The sequence below is a fragment of the Cololabis saira genome, chromosome 12 (genome assembly GCF_033807715.1).
Source record: "Cololabis saira isolate AMF1-May2022 chromosome 12, fColSai1.1, whole genome shotgun sequence".
Lineage (NCBI taxonomy): Eukaryota > Metazoa > Chordata > Actinopteri > Beloniformes > Belonidae > Cololabis > Cololabis saira.
The window spans coordinates 22,025,621-22,046,966 of record NC_084598.1 but is presented as its reverse complement, the minus strand read 5'-3'; the positions used below and the strand labels follow the sequence as shown (position 1 = coordinate 22,046,966).

At 37.8% G+C, this 21,346-nt stretch overlaps 1 protein-coding gene across 2 annotated transcripts; it reads left to right on the top strand.

Annotated features, from left to right (window-relative positions):
* The first annotated feature begins 1,062 nt into the window (after window positions 1-1,062).
* On the top strand, window positions 1,063-21,346 carry top1b (DNA topoisomerase Ib). 2 transcript variants are annotated; one of them, XM_061735990.1, is made up of 21 exons: window positions 1,063-1,199; window positions 1,544-1,581; window positions 4,318-4,414; window positions 5,866-5,980; window positions 6,244-6,299; window positions 13,696-13,794; window positions 13,897-13,987; window positions 14,088-14,170; window positions 14,309-14,424; window positions 14,515-14,636; window positions 14,740-14,862; window positions 14,937-15,124; window positions 15,941-16,085; window positions 16,190-16,333; window positions 16,524-16,709; window positions 17,250-17,318; window positions 17,448-17,562; window positions 17,753-17,880; window positions 18,054-18,148; window positions 18,437-18,586; window positions 20,279-21,346. In XM_061735990.1, exons 1-21 carry the CDS (start codon window positions 1,180-1,182, stop codon window positions 20,379-20,381), a joined length of 2,283 nt encoding a protein of 760 aa, XP_061591974.1. In that variant the 5' UTR covers window positions 1,063-1,179; the 3' UTR covers window positions 20,382-21,346. The 2 variants fall into 2 exon arrangements, with proteins under 2 accessions (XP_061591974.1, XP_061591973.1); XM_061735989.1 differs by having other exon boundaries at window positions 1,069-1,199; window positions 1,544-1,568.

The following is a 21,346-nucleotide window of genomic DNA, read 5'->3' as shown; positions in this document are numbered from 1 at the left end:
TTCAGTACCAGTAAGAGGTATATATACTAAGGAAGAGAACCTTACATTTTAACAGCATGCAGGGGCGAAAATCCCGGGGAGGACAGGGGGGACAAGTCCCCCCCATTAGTAAAGCTGTCCCCCCCCTAGAATAATTTGAGACAGAATTAATAATTTTGGAACAATGCAGTAGTATTTAGTAGTGATGTACCAAAATGAAAATTTGTGACCGAAATCAAAAATAATAATAAACAGTAAAATCTCATTACACTTAAAACAAGACTCATCACTGGAAAAAAAACAACAATTTTCACCTGTTTCAAGTAAATTTTCACTTGAAATAAGTAGAAAAATCTGCCAGTGGAACAAGATTTATCTTCTCATTACAAGCAAAAAAATCTTGTTCCACTGGCAGATTTTTCTACTTATTTCTACTTGAAACAGGTGAAAATTGTTGTTTTTTTCCAGTGATGAGTCTTGTCTTAAGTGTAATGAGATTTTTTTTAAACTAAAAAGGAGACATTTTAACTAGAAATAAGACAAATATTCTTGTTTTTGGGTTTTTGCAGTGTATTATGTCAGATGTGCTGTATTATTGCCACCTTCCACCTAATACCATTGTTTTGTATTGCTCTAAGAAAGGTCTTCTGCCTGTTTTGCGAGATAGAGTTGAAAATGTCAAAATGCTGTATTAAAGGAAGGCTAAAACTTTTATTCCTTGTCCCCCACTGGATTTATTCTCTAAAATTTTACTGTTTATTGTCCCCCCCAACTATGAAACGGGATTTTCGCCCCTGACAGCATGTATTATGTCATTTTAAAAAACGTAACCGTCACATGTGGTCCAGAAATATTTACCATCTGCTTAAATATTGGGTGTTAAAGGCTGATTTATGGTTCCGCGTTACACCAACGCAGACTCTACGGCGTACCCTACAGCGTAAGCTCTGCGTCGGTTTAACGCAGAACCATAATTCAGGCTAAAGACGGAGCTTTGATACTGATGTCTGATACTGGTTCAAATGGGCAGCACGCACAGCTTCCCCTGCGCGAGTGAGCATGCGCAGTGAGCAAACATTGGGACTCCATTCCAGGCTGTCAGTGAGGCTTCCCTGGATGTCGCATCCTGCACAGTCGTCTACTGTCATAACTTTATCTGCAGCCTTACAAACAAATACAACCTGATGATGAGTGGAGATAATGGACACGGAGACTCTCAGGTAGCTCTTCGTCACTAGTCGTTCTCTGTTTTTCCTGCAGTTTGTGTCAATTCCTCAGAAACAACTGACATAACACGAGAAAAATAACTGTCAGAATATGAAATAATAGCAAAATAACCTAAAAAAAAACAAGAACAAAAAAAACGTCGGTTAACGTTATAAATTGCAGGGGTTTAAATTAATTAATAGTGTCAGAGACGAATAATTGATGCCATGAAGTGTTCATTGTTATTTTGTAAAATATATGTATAAGGAATAGTTGTATGTCAATTGAAACTTGGAACAGAAGAACTACCGGCATTTCTAAAATTGAAGTATTAATTTTTTTTCCTCATGATTTTCAGGTCAACTGTGGATCTAAGGGAAGCGGTAGGTCCTTTAAGTGAGATTTTTTTCCCTATATATGACTTATTTCTACCCATTATCTTGTCTACCTGTCTACTGTTAGTTTTTAAAGGACAGAAATGGCGTCCCAGAGACTAAGTCCCTTCTCCTCCACTCTCTTGCGGCTATTGTTCAAAAACAGGCTCTGAAATGTGCACTTGCCAGCTGTCGTTTTTTAAGATAATGGGGTTTTCTGAAAGAGCCTGATTTCGGCTTCATTTTGCATTTTTTAGTTTGGCGATACATGTGTGCAATCATAACGATTTTTTGAGCCAAAAGTGGCCGAATTGGGGCTGAGGACTTAGTCTCTGCGCCATTTTCTTTTTCAGTGTGCAGCAGCAGCCAGGGCGCCGCTCAAGCCTGAATTATGGTTCTGCGTTAAAATCGACGCAGAGCCTATGGTGCGCGTCGCCGCGTACACTACGGCGTAGGCACTGCGTTGGTGTAACGCGGAACCATAAATCAGCCTTCACTCACCCAGCTGCCCGCCGTGTTATGGAGGTGAGAGCGGGGAGCTCACCGCCCTCATCTCACCACCACCTGCACTTCACCAATAACCCAGTTTAATAGCTTTTTTTCTTTTTCTTGCATTATCATCAGGAAATAAACATGACTTTTAAACTTTTAAACATGCACACAAAAGTTGCACGCCATAACTGGAAGGATATTACTTGTATTGATATTTTTAAAGTCAATTCTTGCCTCCTCCTTACACTTGTAAAGTTGAGACTTTTTTTTTTACTCATGAGGACTAGATTCAGTGCTCGAGTTGAGGGGGGATGGCATCCCTCCTGAAATAAAAACGGTCCAAATCATCCCCCCTGTAAAACTGACATCCCCCCTTTCCATCCCTTATGTCATTTCATCAAGGAATGTGGTTTTACTGCTATTTCAACATTTAGAGTCATCACCAGAAAAATAACTTATTTGACAATTTTCACCTGTTTCAAGTAAATTTTCACTTGAAATAAGTAGAAAAAATCTGCCAATGGGACAAGATTTATCTTCTCATTACAAGCAATAAAATCTTGTTCCACATGCAGATTTTTCTACTTATTTTAAGCAAAAATCTACTTGAAACAGGTGAAAATTGTTGTTTTTTCCAGTGATGAGTCTTGTTTTAAGTGTAATGAGATTTTTTTTTACTAAAATGAGACATTTTCACTAGAAATAAGACAAATATTCTTGTTAAGATTTTGAGTTTTTGCAGTGATCCATTTTATTTATCCTGTGAAGGACAGAGTCATATTGATAAGTTCAGAAAACTGTTTTTTATTGTTGTGTTTTGATGTATTTGATGTAAGCCCAGTGGATATTTAAAGCTTACAGAAGGCTGCAGAATTTCTACAGGTGTTTTGGTCAGTGCTATTATTTGTAATATATTATATTATTTGTAATATATTATTTGTAATCAGCACAAATTATCTGTCCCCTCCCCATATGATAAATCCACCATCCCCCCTGATTTTTTTTTTACAACTCCAGTACTGACTAGATTTCCTGCCAAATTCAAGAAGAATGGACATTACTTAATGGGAACTGGTTTGTTTTGTAACAGGAATGTTTAACATTAAAATTGGATACAACACACAGTTTATAAATTGTCATGACAGCAGGTAGCCACAAGGTGATGGTCTGCTGAAACCAGGTCAGCAGTAGGAGGCATTTGTACTTAACAGAAAACATTTAACTGGCTGCACAAGTGAGTAAAAACAATACATCTGTTGAATTAAGATTTTTATATAAGGATTTGTCTATAATCGTTTATGCAATATTTAAACAACATTACTGTGTTTAAATGCAGGAATTTTAAGGACTTTCACGACGGTATAAAATCATGTAATACATTTAAGACATATGCCAGTGCACTGTATAATACAGCCACTAAACAATACAGTCTGTATTGTTTAGTGGCCATACTGAGAAATAAATGCCCTAATAGGTCTTCACTTCTTACCTCCCAGTAAGCTACAGGATATGTTTTTTTGTTTAGGGATGTAATAGGTTTGTTATTTATTCTCTTATATGTTGGGCAGTAAAAGTGTAGTCAAGTGTATATTTTGCCATTGGAGCAGTTCAGAGGAAAACATAGCAGGCTTTAGTAATTATTTATCTCTTAAAAATATAAACTAAGCCGCTTATATATTGTGCACTAACAGGTGGCTTCGCCCAACAGTAAATGTTGGGCAATATTATATTAAATAGGATATCAAAATTAGCTCCACATCCATTGACTTTCAAAGTAAAATGCTGTTTTTACATTAATTCATCAGTAGTAACAAACCAGTAACATATCGTAATTCTGAGAAGATATTTGAGAATTTAATAACATTTTGTTGTACATTTTATTTGTTTTGTAGCATGTTTTCTTGTCTTGATTTTGTATACAACTTTGCTTGCATGTTGCTTGTCTTCGTAAATATCTGGTGTACTAAATCCTCCTGGAGATTTGTCTCCCATTATTTATCTTTACAAATGTTCACAGATTATGTTCATTTCAGAAAAGTTTAAATATGGTCAAAAATTAGACATTTTTCCTGAGTTTGTCCGTCCAAAGATGTTTTATTGTGAATGTAAGTCAAATGTGCAACTTTATCAGAGCACTCAGTGTTTATCACTCTTAAGTTATCCAAATCAAGGAAATATACATGATAGGGTCTCTTATGATTTACATGTATTCTGTTCAGATATTTTCAACACATTAACACAAGTTCAACTTTTTATTGTGTCACAGAGACTCACAAGCATAAAGACAAGCGCAAAGACAAGGAGCACAGACATAAAGAACACAAGAAAGACAAAGAGCGAGAGAAAGTCAAGCACAGTAACAGGTATGATGTGTTTTTTTCTTTACTCTGGTGAAATGTAAGATGCCACTTGTATCCATAATGTATTCTTGGAGTTCTTTGTTGCTGGATTTAACTTTAGCTTTGTGGCGTGTCACATCTGCTCTGTGTTCACAGACACAAAAATGAAGTATTCAAAGAAAAGAACATGATAGATCCTGTGAAACATGGAGGAGGCTCAATTATGTTCTGGAGCTGCCTTGTTGTGTCTGGTACAAATGTCCTGAATCTGTGCAGGGTACAATGAAATCTCAAGACTAATGTATTCTAGAGCAGAACGTGGTGCCCCGTGTCAGAAATCTAGTGGTGTTGTTAGATTAGACCCTGTTATTTTCCATGGAGGAAGAACTTGTGTTTAGTGCGAACTGGGCCGTGTACTTGCCTTCCCCTGTTGCCTGAAGCCAGGTTAATAGGAGGGAAGAGGAGACGGGGTGTTACCGAGTGGTCCTGTGTAACATGACGAGTGCGGGGATGGACCATGTGCCGGATCCATGAAACACTGAATAGTATTTTAGTAACCAGTTGCTCCAACAATGGACTACCTTTTACGGTTCCTTCAATATGCCCGTTTACGGTGTCCCAGCCCTGAGGGGCTCACTGATCTCCTTGTCTCCCCAGCTGTTAATTTTGCAGTTACACTTGTCACCTCTTTCTGTTGTTACTCTGATCAGCTGTTCCCTGTTTTTTACTCTGGTGGGTTGTAATCATGTTATGTAATCAACAAATCCCACCCAGGTCCCGTCATTCAGCATCAACCGTTTTACATCAGACAAGACCTGTGTTTAAGAGTACTCCCAGAGGAGGCTTGTTGACCCCTGACCCCATGTCAGCTATTGTTAGAAGAACAGGCAGAATGCTAATTTTGTGTACTCAACACAGGGAACCTGCCAATGTAAAAGGGGCTTAGGTCTCAGTCACAGGTCTTCCAATCGTTTGATGCAAGTGATGGCCCCAAAAGCTTGTTCAACAAAATATTGAGGAGTTGAGTAGCTCCACTCCATCTTTTAAAACTGTCCCACCATGACTAGAACTATAAACACGCAGATAAAAAAGGGTACTGCTTTACTGTTTCTAGTTAGTGTTTTGTCCCAAAGCTGTCAAAGGCATTACATTAATACCTCAGGAAGAGATTAAAAAAAAGTAGATAAGTCTCCCTTAAAATTACACTGACAGCCTTATATCCACTCATATTAATGACAACTGCAGTGTTGGTAATTCAAACCCTTGTGCATCATCTGCTGTGGTTTTCTTTTTTCTTTTTCCACAACTTTGCCCCATATATTAGCTCCTGTACATGACCTTGCTATTGTACTCAAAGATAGGATAAAGTGTATGTTGTCAGTGGTTGATGCTTTGTTGTTACTTTATGTTATGTCACTGCACTTCATCTGACCCCATGCACTCAGTCTTTGACCTTTGTGGCTTCTGTGCTCCAGCGAACATAAGGAACACTCTGAGAAGAAACACAGAGACAAAGAGAAGCTGAAACACAGTGACGGCAGCTTAGAGAGGCAAAGAGAAAAGCACAAAGAGAAGAGGAAAGAGGACAAGGTTTGTTAGCTGCTTATCAGTATGCCTTTTGCAAAAGGTTGACTCTTTGGGATAAATATTGTTTGTTTTTGTCATTAAAACCAAACAATTAAGGACTAAGGACTTCTCATTCTTAGTTTTTTTCTGGTCACGCCTCAGATGTCTTGACTAGCAAGTATACTGACCCATTGCAGCTAAAAATTGCAAAAGTGCACTTTGTGTTGCTTTAATTTAATAATTTCAAGGTGTGAAAGCATTTGATGTATTTTTTCCTGTTTGTGTAGATTCAGTCATCCCATTCAGACAAGCCTAAAAAGGAGAAGGAAAATGGATATGCAAGGTAAACAGTACCACAATATTGCAGCTTTTTTTTTTTTTTTTTTTACACATCTGTCTGCATGTATATCAATGGCTGGGGTCTAATTGGCAAAACATTTTTGTGTGTGAAAGTAAATGTGTCCTCCACCAGTCCTCTATGACAGACTGATCAAACACATTTTATGAAGAGGTAAAACCCTGACTCTGTGAAACATGAAAGGACGGGACAGAGAAAGAGGCTAGACAGTGATGGGTGCGGTGTGTGCAGTATGGTGACTATGTGGTGTGTGTCTTATGATGAAAATAATTGTTTTGTGGGTTATTACAAAAAGGGGAGACATAAAACATAATACAGACAGACACATATAAATGAAGTACATAGAATGACGAGAGACCACCACCCACAGTGCAACAGCAGTGATGAACAAGAAAAGACAACTGACACCGGGAGGTGACCTGAGGACATCTGTATGGAACCTCGTTCCACACCAGGGGACACCAGCAGTTGACCCCCCCCTCAACACACAGACACATACAAGAAAACCAGGGGTGGCCTAAGGAGCCCAAACCTTCAGGAGAAGCCTAAGCAGCCAGGGCCCCACCGGCACCAAGTCACCCCAGCGCCTGCACAGGGACTAGCCCACCACCCCTGCCCACCACTGCACCGCACACAGGCAGCTAACCTTGGCAGCAGCAATACCCTACCCTTCTGCACCCGGGACTGACACACCACAGTCAAATCTTCCGGGACAAAAGAGAAAGGAGTATGTCAAATAGTGCAACAGCGACAATAACTTTTGCATTAAATATTCGTCCAGATTCCTTTCCCTTCGTATATCATGCTAACAATAATTCATTGCCAATAATTCATGGGATAGATGAGATGATGAGGGGGAAAATTAGTAAAAGTGAATTATCTTCAAAGAAAAAGAAGAAAAGGGAAAGGAAAGAAACAAAAGGGAATACATTTAGCTGCCTTTACTTCTTCCATATGGGTGTGAATAGTGGAATGGGTGCACTGTATGTGTTGGTGTTACTCATCCAATAAGGAAAATACTCATGTACAGTAATATATGCAACAAGTATAACAATAATGATAACAATCATAGAGGGAAAAAAAATAAAAACTACTCAATTTAGTGATAACAGTCAATTTCAATAATATTTTAAATTTCATGTTACAATCATCATTATCATTAATGTTATCGTTTTTTAGAATTAGGTTGATTGATTAGATTGATTGATTTTCTCCCTATATATTTAGTCTTGGGGAATGTGGGCAGTTGCTGATCCAGGTGTTCAGTGTACCGTAAGTTGTAGTAAGTTGAGAATGGGTTCTAGATGTCACTGAAAGCAGATATTTTATTGTTGTGGATTTCTTTTTTTCTCTCTTTAATGTATGCATTGGTCAAGGTTGGTCCAGTAACCATGATGTTAGCATTTTTTTAGATTTCCATTTTCAAATAGTTATAGATAGAGGAATAGACAGATAGAGAAATAAGAAGTGGATTTTTATGTTTATTTGGAAGATTGTAAGGTAATTTCCCCATTTGATTATTGGGATTGAGAGAGAGACCTTGGCTCCCTATGGGAACAACAGGTTTTGTGGAAGACTCATAATATTCTGGGAACTTCTGGGCACGTCTTAGGAAAATAATTTTCACTGCTGCCTTCAGGACGTCGTTATGCCCAACCTTTTTGTAACGGTAATCGCTTTTCCAAGTCTTTTATCCCCTCTACTGTCTGACTATTAGATTTATCCTTATGAATTTGTTTGGTATGTGCATCTAGGTACTGTGTACCTTCAAGGAATGATATCATCCAGTGTTTGTATAGACTGTTTTTTAATTAATTTATTGGTATCAGCACTTTTTTAATGCAACAAATTGCAGTTTTTTTGCACACAGCTGCCAACTTTCTCTCTGTGTTTCTATTGAATGTGTTATGTGTTTGTTATTTGTGTGTTTGGGCGTGAGCTGCCGAATCAAATTGCCCATCAAGGGATAAATAAAGTTGTTTTGAATCTTGAATCTTGAAAAATTACAGACCTGTTTTTCTTCTCCCACAGTTCTCAAAAATTCTGGAAAAAGTTTTCGATAACAATTTCGTAGAAAAACATAATTTACTCTCGGATAATCAATATGGATACGGAACTAATCGATGAACATCACTAGCATTAATTGAACTAATAGAAGAAACGACAAATCCCACAAATAGAAAGAAATATGCTGGTCTAAAAAAAAAACATTTACACAAATACTCACCATTATCTTATTTATGGGTAATAATAAATTACAAGATTTGCTGGAAGTCTCACATTAAATACATCATGCACCAAAATATCTAGAAGCGTCCCTGTGATAGCCAAAGCAAGGCATTTACTGTATTAGATTACCGGTACAAATCACTCCACACTCTGTTCTGTTCACTGGTCACTTACCTGATTTAAACTACTGCACAGAGTTGTGGGGAAATGCATATAAAAATTAATTAAAGCCACTATTTATTCTGCAAAAAAGAGCCATCAGAATAATTCATAAAGTCTGATATCTGGAACACACCGATTCATTATTTGTAATGTCTAAAATAATAAAACTTATATGTGTGTATCATGTAAGTTTATTCATATGTATATATATTTGTGTATGTGTGTGTATGTACAAACCGGATTCGGTTGAAGTTGGGAAATTGCGTAAAATGTAAATAAAAACAAAATACAATGATTTGACAATCCTTTTCAACCCATATTCAATTGAATACACTACAAAGACAACATATTTAATGTTCAAACTGATAAACTTTATTTTATTTTTCAAATAATAATTAACTTAGAATTTCATGGCTGCAACACGTGCAGTAGAAGTTGGGAAAGGGGAAGGTTTACCAATTCGTTACATCACCTTTCCTTTTAATAACACTCAAACGTTTTGGAAGAGAGGAGACTAATTCTCTTAGCTTCTCATGTGGAATTCTTTCCCATTCTTGCTTGATGAACCGCTTCAGTTGTTCAACAGTCCGGGGTCTTCTGTCGTATTTTACGCTTCATAATGCGCCACACTTTTTCAATGGGAGACAGGTCTGGACTGCAAGCGGGCCGGGGGAGAACCTGGACTCTTTTACTTCAAAGACACGCTGTTGTAACACCTGCAGAATGTGGCTGGGCATTGTCTTGCTGAAATAAGCAGCGGCGTCCATGAAAAAGATGTCGCTTGGATGGCAGCATATGTTGCTCCAAAATCTGTATGTACTTTTCAGCATTTCAGCACAGAAAGCGTCTTCATTGGTAGGGTTGTTTTGTACCTTTGTGGGAAAGGGGTGATAGTGTTTGCCGTACATTTTTTATAAAATTCAGCCTGAAATCCATCAGGTCAGTTCTTTATCCCCACGATCTAATTGTTCTTGGAAAGTTTCTATTTCATATTGACTTGGGTTGTGCTCTGAAGAGTATAGATGAAGATTTGAATATATCATTGATTTCTTGTTGGTTCTGATACAATTTCTCCTGTTGAATTTATAATGGAAGGAATTAAGGATTTCTCCTTTTTACGTTGTCGCTGAGTTGCTAGATATTTACCCATTTTGTTTTTGTACTGAAAATATTCATATTTCAGTTTGGAAACATGAGAAATTGTGCTTTTCTGTGTAAAATACTTTCAAGTTGGATTTTCAATTTGGTGAGTTCAATTTGAGGTTGGGCTTTCTAGGGTTTATGGCATAGGTGTTAGTTAACTGTTTAATGTTGTTTTGCTCTAGATTATGTTCTACTTCTTGTTGCTTTTTCCTGAAGGATGAATATGCCATTATTTTACCTCTAATTACTGCTTTACTTCCCATGATTGAGATATTAAGGTTGGTATTTGCAGAGTTGTTTGTCTCCAAGAACAATTCCCACTCTCTTTTAATTAAGTTGTGAAAATCAGAATACTGATGAGGTGATGTATTGAAATACAATTTTTTATGAGGTGAATGAATGTGTGAATAAATGTTTAATGTGAGGGAAATGGGAGTGTGGTCAGTTATTGTGATTGGATGGAATTTGATTTCCTTGACATGCTGGTTGAGGGTATCACATATAAGAAAGAGGTCTATTTCGGAAGAATGATGGATGGAGGAAAAATGGGTATAGTCTTTAGATAAGAGGTTATTCATTCTCCAACTATCACCAAACCTATAATGATTCATGTATTATTTTATAATTGCTGTAGAATGCCATTTTCTTGTTACGTTGGGAGTGTGAACGGCCTAGTGTAGGATTAATGACAGTATTAAAATCTCCAGTGATAATTATATTTGTTGAATCAGACAGAATGACAAGAAGTTATGAAAACAGGATGGATCATCATTATTGTGGCCACAAATATAAGCAAAGGTAAAGTTTGTTAGGTAGATGGAAACTTTGATAATAGCAAATCTTCTATTAGGGTTAATGATAGAAACGTCATGGACCTTTGCGTTCCATGGACTTTGATTTCCATACATTTCATTGAGATAAAATATTATGTTGAGCACAGTTTTAAAGAAGTGTCCAGGAAAAAGTTCAAGCCCAAGTATTTTCTATATGTTGATGAATGACTGCGTGCGTGCGTCTAAGGATGGAAGTGTCCCAAGTAGGGGTGGGTATTGGGAAGGACCTCACGATACGCATCACGATACTTGAGCCACGATACGATACACATTGCGATATCCCGATTATGCGATATCCCGATTATTATATTCTACATAGTTCACCGAAAAATTTAAAAATGCATTACACATCTTAAAATCCAAGTTGTATATATGTACATCAGATGATAGTGATGGATCTTAAAATCCGAGTTGCACGTTCATCAGATTATAGTGACAATTCATGGGACAAACTGAGTCAAAACAATGTTTTATTATAACTATACAAGCTAAAGTTACAACATATTTGTATATGTTTTTCATATTATTTACATCATATGAAATTAACATTAAATTTAGTATGAGGTTGCTTTAATTATGTGGCAAATGATAATAAACACAAGAAAGATGGTACTAAAACCAAGGACAGGCACAGTGATCAGTCAGTATAGATATAAATCCATAAATAAATAAACCTCTGTCCATTATTTTTCATTTTTTAAGGACAGGCAATTGTGTTATATAAAAAATAAATTATAAAATGAAATAAAACGTGAAATAAAACCTGAGCTCAGTACAGGGCCCTCCCAGGGTTGGTAGAGAGTGGCAATGCCCAGGACTGTTACTGAGGTAGGAGCACTGGGTGATATAATGGGAAAAAAATCGATATTCAAATTTTGAATATCGATATTGAATCGGCTGGAAAAGTATCGCGATATATTGCCATATCGATATTTTTGCCCACCCCTAGTCCCAAGACGCAGTTTTATTTTACCATTAGCCCCTTTTTACATTGGCAGATACCCCATGTTTACACTTCTAGTGAATCTAGTGCATCATCTGTCTTTTTTTGCATTAATTTTACATGAATTGACACGGGGCGGCGTATTGAGCTTGCCCGACCCACAAATCCCCTCTGAGGGGTTAAACCGTGTCGGGTCTAAAAGTGCAGCGTTGTGTTGGGTGGGATTTGTTGATGACAAGACGAGGATGTCTGCGAGCTCCTCATCCTCAGAGCTCAGGACGTCATAAATCAGCTTATTAGAGAACTGTAATCTCCAACTGGCTATTTAAATGACAGACTGGCTTTGCAAGACAGGAAACTCGGGTCATCAACAAACTAAATAGCCTCAGAAAGAAGTCATTTGCGTTCAATAAACACAACATCAGGAGGGGCAGATGGAGACTGCTGGTCATATTTGTGCAACATGATTTGGACAAACAGAAATCTTGCCTTTGGAACTTGGGTGGGTGTTAGTTTCAAACCCTGCTTGGATTCATGTAGGAGGGTTTTAAAGCCACACACATTTCATGATACCAGTGTAAGTGGTCGCGTAGTACTTTCTGGGTGTAATTTTCCTATAAAGGACGAGTAGATATAATAAAATGGCCTGTGTAGCTCAAATTGAGTTGGTATGTGTGTAAGAGAAGATCAGCAAGAAGCAAAATATGCATATAAAGCAAGTACATGACACAGAAAGGAAAAGAAAAAGGGACTGAATCCAGGAGAATCAAATAAAATTAAGGGTTGGCTATAAAGCTAGGTGAGAGGGTCTTTTTTGTGAAATGTGGAAAGGGGGTTGGGTTATTTTATTTTGATGTACCAGTTTTATGTTGTCATTGTTTAACAGAAAAACCATGGCGTGATTCTGGAATCCTGATAAAGCTGCCCGTCAATGTATTTTATCCACAATGATGTAAGCACGTTGATTGTTTTGTCTGTTTCTTCATTAGTGCAAAGAGAATGTTGCATTGCTCATTTATTACACATGGAAATTGGTTGTTAATTCAGTAGTTTGTGCCTTTTAGTTATTTTCCTTTGCTCTTGATAAGTTCTTTGTGTAATGTTCCACTTGTTGGACTGGGATTCAAGACGGTGAACACTGTGAAAGGTGATCTGTTTAACGGTGTTAGTTAAAGTTAAAGTTGTGATCAGTGCCTCTTGGTTGTTGGGTGTATTTTCAGGAATTCCAGAAAAAAAATTATACGATCACGCATGCTTCTTGTTTGGATGTCCAGTACTGTCTCTTTCACCATTTTGTTTTCTTTTAGGACTGAGTCTATTTTGTGTTTTGAAGGTGGATTGTTGAAGGTTTTCAATGTGGCTGTATGCAAAATTCCAGGTTAAAATTGAGATCTTTTACTTCATTATGTAGTATTACAAGTAAATCTAACTTGTTATGGATGGAAGTTTATAGACTAACCTCAAATTATATTGTCTGTAGATGACTGGTGTCTTCTTCCATTTGTTTGGATATAATGTATCCGGAGTTGTGGACTTGTTTACGGCGTCCATATTGTACCTCCTAAGACCTGGTGCAATTTTTTTTCTTGTTGCTTTAAGAAATTAAACATTATGGCAACATATGGCAACCAAACGTGTGACGTCCACATATGTGTATGCCAGGTCTTACGAAGTTGATATTAGTGGTGATAAGTATTTGCTTCCAAAGTCGACTGGTCTCCCAGTCTGGGGAAGGTACGACAGAGTTCTTTAATGTTTAGTTCTGCGTTATGATTTTGAAAATTACCTACTGAAATAGTTATTGAGCACGTTCTGTAACTTTGCAGTTAGTATAAATGAACTGGCATGATGAATACTGCCCTCTGTTGGTGACGTCTCACAGGTTCCATCCTTAATGCAGCATCAGCAGCATTGTGGTAGCTTGTGCTCAATAAAATTAATTATACATCCAAAGCAGCTTAGCCCACTCATGTGACATCTGTGAAATATATGTTTAATGATTGTTTATCATTAATGGACTGTTGCTTTATAAATATGCTGCTAATATCACTGTGTACACTTTTTGCCTCAGACAGACGAGTCCTGCGGTCATTAAGAGTGAACCTGAGGAAGACAGCAGCTTCTACTCCTCTCACCAACACAAGACCTCTAAACGAGAGTATGACAATGAGTATGTACGATTCAAATCTAATCAAAATCCCAGCACTTGAGGTTTGGATATTGCAATTAAGTGATTTTGGGGTCAGTAATGCAGTCATGCATTTGTTTACAGATCTGAATTCAAGCCCAAAAAAGTCAAGGTGGAGCATGAAAAAAAAGCCAAAAAAAGGAAACATGAGTATGAAGAAGATGACAGGAATGAGGTACACTGAGTTTTTTCCTATTGTTGTGGTGTGATAATCCAGGCTGGACATGAGGTTTGCATGATACCCATTAATTTTATTGTCCAAATGGTAATTTTAGGATGTCAAGCACAAAAAGAAAACAAAAGACAAAAAAGTAACAGATGGAAAGAAAGTCAAAAAAGAAGAGGAAAAATGGAAATGGTAAGATCATTTTGGGATAAATCAACCTTTCCCTCTGGAAATTCCAGACAACTACCTGATACACAGCTCTTGAGAAGCATATATCATATTTTTATTTTCTCTGATAGGTTGTGTTTTGTTACTGTTTGTGGTTATTAGGTGGGAGGAGGAGCGATCTACAGATGGTTCTAAATGGCGCTTTCTTGAACATATGGGTCCAGTCTTTGCTCCTCCATATGAACCCTTGCCTGACAAAGTGACATTTTATTATGATGGTGAGGTTCTACCTCAATGAAAATGAAGTTGTTATCAATTATTAATACACATTTGGCACAAGCCAATGTTTTTATTTTGTTTTCTTTTAGGTAAGCCTATGAAGCTTAGTGCTCCTGCTGAAGAGGTAGGCACATTCTTTGCCAAGATGTTAGATCATGAGTACACTACGAAGGACATCTTTAGGAAGAATTTCTTTAAGGACTGGAGAAAGGTAAGAAAAACAAAGATAAAAATGTAAAAATCAGTGTTCCGCCTTAGCAAACGGAGAGTGGGTGGTTAAAACGATTTAAACTGGGACACTGAATGGCTTTCAGGAAATGACGTCAGTGGAGAAGTCGGTTATCACTGACCTGAAAAAGTGTGACTTCAGTGAAATGAATGAGTACTTCAAGGCCCAATCAGAGTCTCGCAAACAGATGTCTAAGCAGGAGAAACAAGTAAGTTCTGTTATGCAGAGTCTCCCAACCTTTCGAACCCTGACAAATCATCTGCGTTTTCACATACTTTGCAGAAAATCAAAGAGGAAAATGAGCGGATCCTCCAGGAGTATGGGTTCTGTATGATGGACAACCACAAGGAGAGAATCGGGAACTTTCGCATTGAGCCGCCGGGTCTTTTCCGAGGACGAGGCGACCATCCGAAGATGGGAATGCTGAAACGTCGCATTAGACCCGAAGATGTCATCATTAACTGTAGCAAGTGGGGAATCTCATTGTCACTATTTTAATTGTCATGAATGTATTATTGTTTACCACAAGGGGGCCCTGTCAAACCATTAATAGTGCATTCATATCAAATTACATGATTAGATTGTGTGAATTAGAATTGTAAATTAAAGGTTTGTGTGTCTATAAACTCTGTCGAAGGTTTTATTTAGGGATGTAGCTTACATGTTTTTTGTTGCTGTTCACCCTTTTCTCTTAATACATTCTTTTCTTCCTCTTAATCTGTTCTATCCTGTTGTGATTGCCCAGATATTTATAGATTGTGAAAAGAAAAGTTTGCTTTATCTCTGGCTTCATGCCTAAAGGGTATACAGTAGATCTATATGTGTGAGAGATACAATGTGAGAGGTAATTTGAAGCACCCAGTTGCCATCAAAGAGACGGAGAGAAAAGAATGCCTGTGACGTGCACAGTATGCCAGAGATATCACTTACACAAACACACACTGCTGGCACTGTGTCAAAGGTAATCTTCCTGTCAGTGTACTGTATCTGTGCAAACAATTACACAACCCAGGGAGGACGTGTTGATCCCCACATACTGGATTTAATTTCTACACTATTGTCTCAGAGTTGCAGTGTTTACAACATGAAACCAATACTGGTGCGTTCATTAGGTGAAAAATATTGTAACATTTTCCAGTGTTTTGTGTGAATTTTTATACTTGTGGGGAATCCACATTTATCGTAACAGAAACATAGTAGAGTCTGACAAGAGTGTGTGGAGAAAAAACACACAAGGCTAAAGGTGTTTGGCACCTGTTTTTAATTAACCTGCCTCTCTCCTGTAGGGACTCCAAACACCCTAAACCACCCCCAGGGACGAAATGGAAAGAAGTTCGCCACGATAACAAGGTGACCTGGTTAGCATCGTGGACAGAGAACATCCAGGGCTCCATCAAGTACATCATGTTAAACCCTAGCTCCAGGATCAAGGTGCCTGTTCTCTCCCATCTCCCTGCAGTTGCCTTTAGTCTCCCATTTTTTATGCACTGATAAAAAAAACAAAAAACAACAACCCTTCCTGTGTTTTTGTTCAGGGGGAAAAGGATTGGCAGAAATATGAGACCGCCCGGCGTTTGAAGAAGTGTGTGGATCGAATTCGTAGCCAGTATAGAGAGGACTGGAAGTCAAAAGAGATGAGGATCAGACAGAGGGCCGTGGCACTGTATTTCATAGACAAGGTGATAAGAACACAAATGGAACAAAAATCATGTAAAACATTATAGTGACTGATTTTGCAAAGCTTTTTCTGTGAAATAGAATTTTGTGTGTGTATGTGTCATGGGATTAAGGTCATGTGAATAACTGAAATTTACAGCAAGTCATAATTTGAAATAACATCAACCATAATGTGTGGTGTTTCTCTTACAGCTGGCACTGAGGGCAGGTAACGAAAAGGAGGAGGGGGAGACAGCGGACACCGTTGGCTGCTGCTCACTGCGGGTGGAACACATTAAACTGTACACCAAGATAGACCACCAGGAGTATGTTGTGGAGTTTGACTTCTTGGGAAAAGACTCGATCCGCTACTACAACAAGATAGGGGTTGAGAAAAGGGTGAGGAAGAGATTGTGAGGGAAAACACAAAAATGGAGGAATTGAAGCAAATATGTTACAGGACAAAGTTATGATTACCGCTATTGGTTTAATGGTGGTGGGTTAAGGAGAATTTAGTGTTAAGAAAAAAAGTTTTGAGTCAGTACAGGATGCTTGCACAAGCAGGTGATCAGATAAAGAATGCTTTCGGTCAGCCCTGCTACAGAGTTTGTACAGTTTCTACAGAGCAGTTTGCTGCTATTACATACATTATTTAACCACACATACATATAAAGGCAGACACAGGATATTTCTTTTTCAGTTACAAATTCCAGACACTTTAAGATTGACTTCAATTTCACCATCTTTTGTAAAAAAAAAAAAAAAAAAAAAACGTCTACTAGCAATCTGCAAGCCGTCTGTATTTGTTTTTAACACAAATAAGACGGCGCGCACCCGTTTCTTGTACGAATACGACGGTGCGTCAATGAACAGCTAAATCCTGAAGAAAAAATTATGAGTAGTGTCATGCCCATTGAATGCTTGTTTGCTTCTCATTAGGTTTTTAAAAACCTCCAATTGTTCCTGGAGAACAAGCAGGCTGAAGATGACCTCTTTGACAGACTGAATGTAAGTTACGTGCAAACATCTGCGTTTGTGAAATGTTTCTAGTCACGATTGTAGTACTTTGCATGACTTTGATTTGTTTGGCCCACCTGTGACTTGGTTCTCTCTTTTTATTTCTTTGTTTTCCTGTAGACTTCTATTCTGAATAAGCACTTGCAGGAACTGATGGATGGACTAACAGCCAAGGTTTTCCGTACCTACAATGCCTCAATCACGCTGCAACAGCAGCTCAAAGAGCTTACCTGGAGTAAGTGACTGCAGCTTTAGATACTCACGTGGCAGGTCTATAATTCATCGTAATAATGACATATACTTTCAATTATGCACTATAAATTAAGATGGAATGTTTACCTTCTGTCTTGTATTTTTTTAATGATCGAAAGCTGAAGACTTTAAACTTATCCTCCCACTGTGTTGTTGTATAAATTGGTCTTCAGGTGATGAGAGCATACCAGCAAAAATCCTGTCATACAACCGAGCCAATCGTGCAGTGGCAATTCTTTGTAACCACCAGCGAGCTCCACCCAAAACATTTGAGAAATCCATGCAAAACCTCCAGACTAAGGTAAACCCCTGCCTTTGGTTTGTCATTCTTCTGCAAGCAATGAGGTCTTTCAGTTTTATTGTTGTTTTTTTATTTTTCTCAGACATTCCATCATTGTGAAAGATACATATATTGTTTTTCTACATAATCCAGAGTATTTCCGTCGCTCAACATTTATATTTTTGTGACTGCAGATTGACGAGAAACAAAGCCAACTATCTGCAACCAGGAAGCAGCTGAAGGCTGCCAAGGCTGCTCACAAGGCCTCCCGTGATGAAAAGAGCAAAAAGTAAGGACATCCGAGCACTGTTAACCAGTAGGAAAGCTCTCGACTTATTATGTCTCACTTAACATTCCCCGTCTCTGTTAGGTTTGAAGACATGGTTTTATCTGTACAAATCAGCAACAAGTTAAGTGATTTGCGGGTGTGTTTTGGTCCATCTGTGTAATTTTTCCTCATCTACATCCTCCTGGAGAAAGTTCTGCTATCTTTTTATCTTTCTTGATTTTTTTTTTTTTTTTTTTTTAGCTCTGTATCCTTATGTTTCTTTTGTTTGTTTTGTTTTTAATCTCTCAGGACTGTGCAGGTGAAGCACAAAGCTGTGGAGAGGATAGAAGAGCAACTAATGAAGCTCCAGGTGCAAGCCACGGACAGAGAGGAAAACAAGCAGATTGCTTTGGGAACCTCCAAGCTCAACTATCTGGATCCACGCATTTCTGTTGCTTGGTAATTATGCTGTATAGCACATGTTTTTATCTTGTTTATGGACTATTTACTATAATTTCCTGACTCTTTCCTCTTCAGTTAAAACTGTTGTAACACTTACTTGTCGTTTGCGGCTGGTTGGCTGTGCTGAGTGCATGTATACCTTGCTGACAGAAAGGCAGGAAATAGTCTTGCAGTGTAGGAAAAGGAGCAGCAGAAGCAAAAAAGCTAACGGCTGCAAAAGGAAAATGAGAGGAAGAAAAGCGTGTGAGCACGAAGAACAATGGGGTTTGTTTCGGAAAAGCTAGGGAGAGTTCCCAAATCTTTCCTCCACTTTGGAAGTTGGCGAAGAGCTATCTGTGGCTGACAGTAGAGCCATACTGTACCTTGTGGAAGGGTAATAGTGGCCTCCTCTCCCTAACTGATGCTTCTCAAACAAAGAAAAAGATCTGGGACTGCGCCATGCAATGTTGGTTAAAGGGGATGGGGTTCCCTCAAAAAAGGTGCTGCATGAGAACCTGGCATATAGTGTAGTATGTGTGAGAACTTGGGCAAAATGAGCTGCAACAAACTGTTGAGTAGTTTAACAGTCTGAAATCCTAAAGCTGCTTATGGTCAATTGTTGTTGTTTTTTTCTTTTTTAAATTAGTTTCTTAATATTTTGACAATTACGAAAAGAAGAAATCATAACAAATAGAAATACGAATTAAACAAGAAAAAGGTAAGCAATTAACTTAGCTGTAAATAAGAATGTGATCATTTTTTCCCCCCAGAAATGTTGTTCATATTTTTACTTACATTTTTCAAAGCAGTCCGACCAGAGGTCTCTCATCATGTCTGTTAACCTTTGGGTTTGGCTACATGTTATTTCGTAACAGTTGTTTATTAGCTTCATACTCAAAGCTCAATTAATGTTGGTGTCATTGCTCTCATTTTATTAGGAACATTTTTGATCATTTTTATAGCGCAGCCCACCCTCAAACTCAGCCATTATCGTGCAGGGCTTAACTCCTTAAAAAAGATTTTTTTTAAATGAATTCCTATTAAAAGTTGAACATTTGAACTGACTTCTCCCCCAGGGTCTGTTCTACCAGTGTTCCAGTAACTCCTACATGTTTGTGGGATTGAAAATGTACTATGTCGCAGACAATTGAACAAAAAAATTTGCCTACAGTGTGCCAGAGGTGGTAACGTTAGCATTACAATGTTTTTGTGCATCACGTTTATCAAGGTGTCATGACAATCCAAAATACTACTACTGTCATTATTGATTTCTTTTGGTCTACGACAGCTCAAAATGACCGAACATCTGCACCCAAATCTCTCTCATTACATGGCTCACTATTAGTGAGTGAAATGCAACAATCATCCCAACTCAGTGAAAGAAGTTGCATAACTAAATGATTTTTCAAAAGTATAAATCTTTTGCCAAGTTGAAGTTGAAGAGGTCATGAGTTTTGACAGTAATGATATCTTTGGTGAATAAGATTACAGACATATATCAACAAACTGCAGGAAAAAGGGCTGTAATTGCTGTACTACTGACAGTTTAATCAAAATAAAATCTAGTATAAACCCAAACACATTTTGTTTGAGTCGTATTTGCTTGGGTGTAAGGGGAAAACACCTGTCAGCACTCCCAAGTAAGAGTGCCTTCACGTTATGCCAGTTGTGTTTTTGACCCTGAACTGATCTGTTTTCCCTCATTTCCAGGTGCAAGAAGTGGGGCATTCCTGTGGAAAAGATCTACAATAAAACCCAGAGAGAGAAGTTTGCCTGGGCGATTGACATGGCTGAAAAGGATTATGAATTTTAACTGCACTTAGTGTTTTTACCTTTTCTACCCAGGCCTTTTGATTTTAAGGATGCTGTGTACTTGATGTGAAACGATTCCACTGTGTGGTAACTGCAGGACAGCAAAGCTGACACTCTGCTGAAGTTGTGATCACAGGATAATGATTATGATGTAAATATGGATTGGTTGTGTACAGAAAAAGAAAAAAAAATATTTAACTGTTTCACCATTTTGCCAAAAGGCATCTCTGAAGGAACTTTATAATTATGTGTATGTAGCTGCAGCAATCTGACTGTAATCCAACAGCAATGAACACTTTAGTATTATATTGTGTCAAATAAATGTTCGGAAATTTGTAAGCCATCAGATTTATTGAGGAAAAACTATATTCTCATAGAAAAATGAATTGATGCCCGAGAGACTGTGAGAAATAATGTGGAAAGTAAAATAATAATAATTTTAGAGTGAAAAACAAGTTTAATGAAATGAGCCTGACAGAAAGATGACAAATGTGAAAAATGAAACCCTCCCACTATGCTCACACATATTAGTACACAGAATGTCATATTTTATCCATGTAGTTTTAATTTACTATTTATTTCAGGGATGTACATATGTTTCAATGTTTTTTAAAAGGCGTGCTGTATTCATGATCAACAAAAGGCTCTTCGTTGTTCATATGCAGCTTCTTCTTTGTGTCTGTTTCTCCACTTTTCCATTGAGCAGTGGGTAAAATTCATCTTGATTACTTGAAATAGCTGTAACATGTTTTGTGTGCCAGAGCTGAAAGAAAGCGTCCCCTCTGACAGAGGAGCATGGACTTTGCCAAAAAAGATCATATCTTCTATCCTTGTAATGTGCTGTTTTTTGTATTGCTATGATAAAACATAGTGTCTTTGAAAATGTCCAAATTGTGAATGGATATTCTAACTTTTCTCATTAATATTTCTTGCTATTTGGTCATATATCACACAACCATAATCTTT